This window comes from Narcine bancroftii, chromosome 9 (assembly GCF_036971445.1).
Source record: "Narcine bancroftii isolate sNarBan1 chromosome 9, sNarBan1.hap1, whole genome shotgun sequence".
Taxonomy (NCBI): Eukaryota; Metazoa; Chordata; class Chondrichthyes; order Torpediniformes; family Narcinidae; genus Narcine; species Narcine bancroftii.
Genome location: NC_091477.1, coordinates 20,309,427 through 20,317,201, shown reverse-complemented (window position 1 = coordinate 20,317,201; position 7,775 = coordinate 20,309,427). Strand labels below are relative to the sequence as shown.

General features: G+C 37.2%; 1 protein-coding gene across 5 annotated transcripts in view; it reads right to left on the bottom strand.

Annotated features, from left to right (window-relative positions):
• Window positions 1–4,554: 4,554 nt before the first annotated feature.
• fnip1 (folliculin interacting protein 1) overlaps window positions 4,555–7,775 on the bottom strand; it is a 94,994-nt gene continuing 91,773 nt past the window's right edge. For all 5 annotated transcript variants that reach the window (XM_069898272.1, XM_069898274.1, XM_069898273.1 and 2 more), the window contains one exon: window positions 4,555–6,956. In XM_069898272.1, the coding sequence (XP_069754373.1) occupies window positions 6,878–6,956 (79 nt within the window). In that variant the 3' untranslated portion in view covers window positions 4,555–6,877. The remainder of the gene's footprint in view (window positions 6,957–7,775) is intronic.

The window sequence follows — 7,775 nt, the reverse complement described above, 5'->3', positions numbered from 1 at the left end:
CAAGTTTCCTGTATGCTGACTCATCCCCTTTCTTTATACAACCCACTATCATCAGCAAATTTATAGACAGTGTTATTGTCATATCAAGCTACACAGTCATAGGTGTAAAATGAGTGGAGCAGGGGGGCTAAAAAAAACAGCCTGTGGTGCTCCAGTACTGATAGAGATTGTGGAGAACTTCTTACCATTCTTCACTGATTGTGATCTGGAGGTGAGGAAATCCATAATCCAATTACCAGTGAAGTATTAACTCCCAGGTCTTGGAGTTTTCTGCTCAGTTTTGAGGGGAAGGGTGCTAAATGCTGAATTGTAGTTGATAAAGAGCACTCTGATGTATGTATCTTTGCTGTCCAGGTGTTCCAGGGCTTTATGTAGAACCAGTGAGATGGCATCTGCCGTAGACCAATTACTACAATTGGCAAACTGGAATGGATCCATGTCACTGCTCAGATAGGAGCTGATCTGCTTCATCACCAGCCTTTCAAAACACTCCGTCACTGTCATCAATAGTCATTAAGGCAGGTTACTGCATTCTTCTTGGGACCTGGTATGATTGACTGTTTGAGACAGGTGAGTACCATGCCCTGCTGGAGTGAGATATTGGAAAATATCCATGAATACCTTGGTATGCTGATCAGTGCAGATCTTTCACTCGGCCGGGTACTCCATCTGGCATCAACATCTGAGAGATTTGTGCTGGAGCCTCAACATTGAGGAAATTATGAAGGCGACTCACCAGCGGCTACACTTTGTGAGGTGTTTTGAGAAGATTCAGTATGTCTTTGAAAACTTCTACAGGTGTACCATGGAGAGCATTCTGGCTGGTTGCATCACTGACTGGTATGGAGGTACCAACACTCAGGAAAAGAAATTTATTTTATAATCAGCATTCAATAATGCAATTGGTCTATGAGAAGATGGTTTCAAATGATACCTATCTTTTTTTGGTATCACAATAATGATTGCTCTTAACAAAAAGTCTAGAAGAGTATCGGCTCTTGGTGCTTGATTCAACATTTCCATAAAAATAGGAATCAATTCATCTTTAAAATATTTATAAAATTTGGAGCAAAGCCATCCTCCCCAGGAAATTTATTACTTTTTAATGAACTTATTGTTTGCTTTACCTCTAATTCTGTAATTTGCACATTTATTCCTTTATATTTTTTCTTCCAAGTCTAGTGTAGGTAAATTTACCCTCAATAAATTACTGACTTTTAGAGGGTCCAAGCTATATAGCTTAGAATAGAAGTTCTTGAAATTTTCATTTATTTTTCGAGTCTTATAACTTTTTAATAATGTTGAGTTCAATTTATCTATATACCGATTTTTCCTTGTCTGGCATTATAATAGTCTTTAACAAAGGCAAATTATACAATAATACCCTTATTTTATATTCAGCATGCAGTATCCTCCCTTGTATTTGTGCAGACATTAAAAAAAGTCAATTCCAGAATAAGAATCCTATCTATTCGAAGTCTATTTGCAGTCTATTTCTCTCGGGTAGACTTTTATCCAGGCATCTATCAAATTCAAATCTCTCATTAAAACCAAAGTTGCTTTTCCTGGTTTAGATCTTACTGTTTCTCTTGTAGTTCTATCTAAAATTGGGTCCAAAAATTAAAATATCCTCCTATCAAAATATCATGAGCTTCTGCTAGATTGAAAAAAAGGTATCTTGAATAAATCACTCATCATCTTTATTTGGTGCATACAGATTAAGAAATGTACACAATTCCAAAAATATTTGACAATGTACCATCACACATCTCCCAGCAGGATCTGTCGCAGAATTTTGTATTTTAATTGGGATATTCTTTTTAAACAAAATAGCCACATCACTTGTCTTCTTTGGCTTGGCTTCGCGGACGAAGATTTATGACCACTTGTCTTAAGAGTTTAAAGAAGCTACTATACATTCAAAACAATCTCTCTTCAATTTCAAATGTTCTTTTTGTTAAGTGTTTCTTGCATATCTTCTTGAGGTATGTTAATACACTTCCTCTTCCACTTCACATGTCTATTTAAACCATTAACATTATAATTTATGAATTTAACTGTATTACTCATCCTACTAATTAACTATTTCTTCCACTCTGTCTGTAAATCTTCCTCCCATAACTCTCTTATTCCCATCCCAGCATGCTATCCTCCAGCAATCCAGATAAAAACATATTTTCAAAATATACCTATAACAAACCCCCCCCCCATAGGTGTTGTAATCGTATAATCCAACACTCCCTCCCTCTATTTTACAGGACATGACCGGAGTCACAACTACCCACATAATACAATAGAAGTCAGAACCACCTTCTCTTCCTAACCCCTCGGTATATTTACTTAAAATCATATATCTAGACTTAATTTAAAGAAGACATACAATGAAAAAAACAGTAGAGAAAAATGGTCAATATAAAATGTCTTAATTAACACCTCATAGTAACAAACTACCAAAAGATTTAGTCCATGAAAATTATTCACAAATCTTCTCTCCCTCTGAACAATTGGAAGACTTTGTGCAAACTCCTCAGCTTCTGGATAGCTCAAAAATTACTTGTTTCCTTCACCTGGTCTGAAGATCTTCAAAGTCAGGCGATAAAACAGAATAAACCTGTATCCCAAAATCTTCTGAACCGGATTGATTTCTCTTCTTTTTAACAAGTCGGCACTTATATTAGGATAAACTTCCTTATTCTTGAAAATTCTTTGATCATCTTCTGAGTCATGGACCTTCAGCATCACTAATTGTCATTATTTTAAGTTTTTGGATCACAGTTGTCTCTTTGCCTCATCAAATTCTTTTCTTTTCAGGGCTAAAGTCCTGGAAAAGCATTATTTTTGTTGTCACCATTAATGGGCTGTTATTTTTTGAATATTTGTATGCTGCTCCCAAGATCGCGTCCCACACCCGGTAACTTAAAAGTCTTAGCAGGACTGGCCGTGGTTGTTGACCCCCCCCCCCCCCCCATCAGGCTTTCACTCAATGTTCGTGGCTGAGCTTGTTTCTTCATTTTTTGTTTTTGTTGCCCTTGGTCGTTTACAACTAGTTTTCTCCATTTTTGATATTTGCACTTTCAAACCATCTTTTTAATACTTTTCCTGGAGAGCTCTTTCAGAACACATCTGCTCAGATCCTCTGCATGGCCACACTCCTGATTAAATTTTATTTAAATTGAAAGTGGAGGCTTTAAAAATGGCCATAGCTGCTGAAGATGTGTTTGAAATGTCTGATAAATTAATTGTGACAACTTGGACTCTATCTTCCATTTAACTTAGTGTTGATAAAGGGCTGGCGGACTGTGGACCCTAAATTTGGGGACCTCAGATTGATTTTATGCACATAATTTATATGTTCAACTCAAAAACTATTTCTCTGTGGAAATTAAACAACATTACAATAGTTGCAATAAATACTATTTTCTTAATATTTATAATTTAGCTTGGCATCAAAAACTGTTAAAGCCACTTTCAGGTGGCCAAAATACCCAACTGTAAAGCAGCCTATTGTACTATGCGGCTGTTGGGTGGCCACCTGAAAGTGGAGAACTCAGCCAGGTTTACCTACCCAAACCTTCTCCTGTAGGTATAATATCCTGCTCCAAGTATGTAGCAGCTAGTAGCTTTCAGGTGCCTAGCAGTGGGCAGGATGTTGCCAAAACCTACCCTCACCACTACCTGATAGTCCCCCGGTGTGAGACTATGGGGCTTATGCATGCAAACAAAATCCTGCTAAACTTAAAAGGTGATAGCTTTTGATAAGTCAGGATTCTTGAGGACGGCCGCTCCAGCCCTGTACTTCCCTGCCGGCTGCCCAGCCCTGTAGTCCTCCACCGGCTGCCCGGTCCTGTAGTCCCCCGCTGGCCGCCCCAGCCCCGTACTTTCCATCCCCCCCCGCTGGCCACCTCAGCCCTGCGGTCCTGCACCGGGGGGCTGTCAGGCAGCAAGGAGGGGGCTGTCAGGCAGCAAGGAGGGGGCTGTCAGGCAGCAAGGAGGGGGCTGTCAGGCAGCAAGGAGGGGGCTGTCAGGCAGCAAGGAGGGGGCTGTCAGGCAGCAAGGAGGGGGCTGTCAGGCAGCAGTAAGTCCCACTCCATCTTATCGGCCGACATTGTCCAAGTGGGTGAAGTGGGGCGAAAAGATGAAACTGTCACAAGTACAAACGAATGACTGATTGGAGTCAGCAAGACTATTCTGAGTGAGGACAATTTGCCAGCCTTGCAAGTCGAAGCAGGGCGTCTCACCCAGTAAAACCCAATATGTTAAAGCAGGTCCTCTCACACATCTTATGAGAACATTTGTTTCTCAAAACTTAATAATGCTCTTATAATTTTTCATAAATAATAATCAATACAAAGCATCTTTAAGTTCCTAGGATCTTGTGAAGTTTTGAAGAACTTCTACAAAAATTCATCCTTGGAAAATATTCCTGTTAAACTAAACAGCACAATAGTGATGTTGCTATCTGAAAAGCAAGTTCCATTTCCTAAATTTTTGCAAATGATCAATATTAATCCTATGAATTAACTAATTAAATTGAAGTTGGGTCAAAAGACCAACTGTAGATTATTTTGTTGTATTTATTGCACAGAATTCTCCAAAAGTAACAAATGGTTAATACATAGTGCACAGTGAAAGAATATTTACAGGACGTCCTGGATGTTTTGTGCAGTTTAGACAGTAACTTCCATTTGTGTCAAATAAATTAAAAAATACTGTAAAAGACAATTAATTACAGTTGACAAAATATTAAATACGATATCCTGCTCTTAAATTCAGCGTTCACGTTGCATTTAAAAATTACCTTGTAATTGTTGCTTTGAAAAGTTACACAATCTCCCTTAAGACTTAAATCTTGAAAGAAAAGTTTTGTTTGTACAAACTTACTGCCTTTGACTACAGTAGAGGGTGAGAAATCTACCGCATTCCTACCAAACAATCCAAGTATGCATTATTAAAGTATTTTTTGTCTTTTTAAAGTGTACTTTGTAATGTACACGTTACTACCTCAATATTAAAAAAAAAATCAATGCTTTTATTGTTAGCCAATGCCTTTATGCAATATTTTCTATGATTAAGGCTGTGATTATAGTAACAAAATTAATTAATTCTGTAGCTGGCTTAGACACAATGCAGAATAAATTCCAAATGACATATCAAATGTATTTAGTTTTTTTTTTAAATTCAATCATAATTATGATGGTTTCAAAAGGCACTCTTAAGTTTAACTCACCTCACTTTTTTTTTCCTGGCTAGAATGTGCATTTCCTCTCTTTTTCCCTGCTTTTCTACAATTGACATCACAACCAAGACATGGTGTCAAGAAGCTGCCTTCTGGTGCTTTGATCAACACTAAGCCTTTGAGCTGCTCTAGATGGGTTTAGCTGGGATACTTGACTAATTATGAATACTTAAGTGAGGTGAAGAAGAAACAAAAATGAGACTGGTACAAAACAACTGGGATTTCAATTTAAATAGTAGTAATAAATCTACAATATTAATTTGAGTCGATGGATATTTTTAAGGATTTGATTTACTTTGGTTTATTGTCTGCATTTCACCCTCTTTCTTGGCATTGTGGTGCTCAACTGAATTGCTAAATGATATTCTTCCCAACATCCCAATATATCCTCAACCTGCTTGGCATTGGATTACAAGGATATGAAAGAGACTTGGAGACTATTATAAAAAATGTTGAAAAATACTGTTTTTAAGAAAATGTTAGGATCACAGAGAATTCGCTATTGACATGAAAATATGATTGTTTCTTCGCAATATTTTGAATTCATGTTCATTGGTAAGGTATTAAATCATCCAGAATCAGATGATGAAGATAATGTTTAAAAGTTACATTTCTTCCACTCTTAATTTCTTCTCTTGAGCTCCACTCACGTGGTGCCAAAGCAAGCATGCGCCTATACTGCATCATTTAGCACCATTAGCTGAATAACGTGCATAACAGCAGCAGACAAATCAAATAAAAAGTAAATAAACTTGAATTTAGTAGCAGGGAATTTAGAGCATGATAAATCCCTTGGTGCAGAATTAATTGAGGTAGTACAGCAGTAAATCGATTTCCCCTCCCCATTACAAATTATTTTCAAATGATAGGTTGTAGTCAGCTCAGCTGACTGAAGGTCTATTCTAGATAAAACAAATGTGTTCAATCTGTGACTGATCTTTTCTGTATGATCTTATCCAACTTATTAAATGCACTAATGCTTAAATTTTAAAAAATTAAAGCAATAGCAATCACAGAGCAATTGATCTAATTAAAGGCAATGATTAGCATTGTTCAATTCTTGTCAGTTACATCAATATACTTAAAACAGACTTTTTTTGAAGTTTATTCTTAAGGGTTTTTGTAAAAGTAAACATACAAAACATTTATTTTCAAATACTCTGTCCATGGAGTACAAAAAATAAAAATGCGCAAATATGTGCAGGTTGAGTAAAAACAGGAGTTAGTCCGACTTCGCTGAAGTCAAAAAAATTCCAGACATGCAACATAGTTCTAGATTAAATCAGAAGAAAAGGCTGAAATGTCTTTCACTTGGTTCCAAAATCTGGTTGTTCAAATACTATTTAAACTTAAATAATATTTTGTTATCCCTTTTCGTTGTCCCCTTTCAAAACTTTCTTGTAGACGGTTTTAACTTGGTTGAGAAAAATAAGTTTTGCTCCATAGCAGAGTCTTTTTCCTTCCATCAGCGTGATATTCTTCTGTGGCATTTTCATGCAGCTAAAATGCAGAAGCCCTTGCCGTACAAGACAAGTGTATAGGATTACAAGCATGGAAAATGTAAATAATTTGGTGCCATTTTCCATTCTGTTCAGTCACTTCCTTTTCCAATTGTTGTAGACAACTTGGCATTTGAGAAATTCAAAGCAATATCTGGGCCACATATGGAGAATGAGTACTTGCTACAGCTGCTAACAAGGGCAGGTCACTGGATTCAATCCTATGAAAGAATAAAATGTTTGTACTTTAAAGGCAGAATTCCAGAAGCAAACTAGATGAGATATTTGTGTATTTCTTCACATCCATTAGCTTCAAAATCCTTTAATTTTATAAAGAAATGAATTCCCAACTGTATTCTATTTCCATTTGATGTAGACCATGCATACTTTCCATATCAAGTTTAATCTATTAGAATCTTGGCAAAGGGGGTGGTGGTGTTGATGGTAATAGGGATTAATTTAGGATCTCTGTAATTACATGTTTAATGGTTGGCATGAGCATGGTCGGCCAAAGTGCCTGTTTCTGGGTTGCATGACTACAATCAAAATTGCAGATAGAAACAAATAGTTCAATGAGGGCCTTGTGTAATATTCTTGGCCATTAATTTCTGAAAAGATTTAGATGCCGACTGTGGCCTTCACTTGCAGCGAGAAAGGCAATACAATTGATATTGGAGAGCAGACAAATAAGCAACCAAGCTTCTAGAAATGGGTAAGAAGTATATCATTTCCGTATTGCTGCAACCACACAAGTGTGGGTGCAATTTCTTCCTTTCCCAGTCTACTATTTTGCTGTGTTACCATTCAACCAATGCATACTGTTATAGAGTCCTGTGTTGTGTATTGGCCTATGTGTTGTGTGGTTTTATGTTAAAAAGTGACAGTTTGCCTTAGAGAACCAAGGTGAAGGTGGACTGCTGAGAGAGTGGGAGACGGACTGAGCATGTGCAGAAAATGATCTAAAAATCTCTGGACTGGGATGATAAACCACCACTGGGGGTGCTGCGGAGTGGAAGGAGGCCCAGAGCATGAGTCATGGT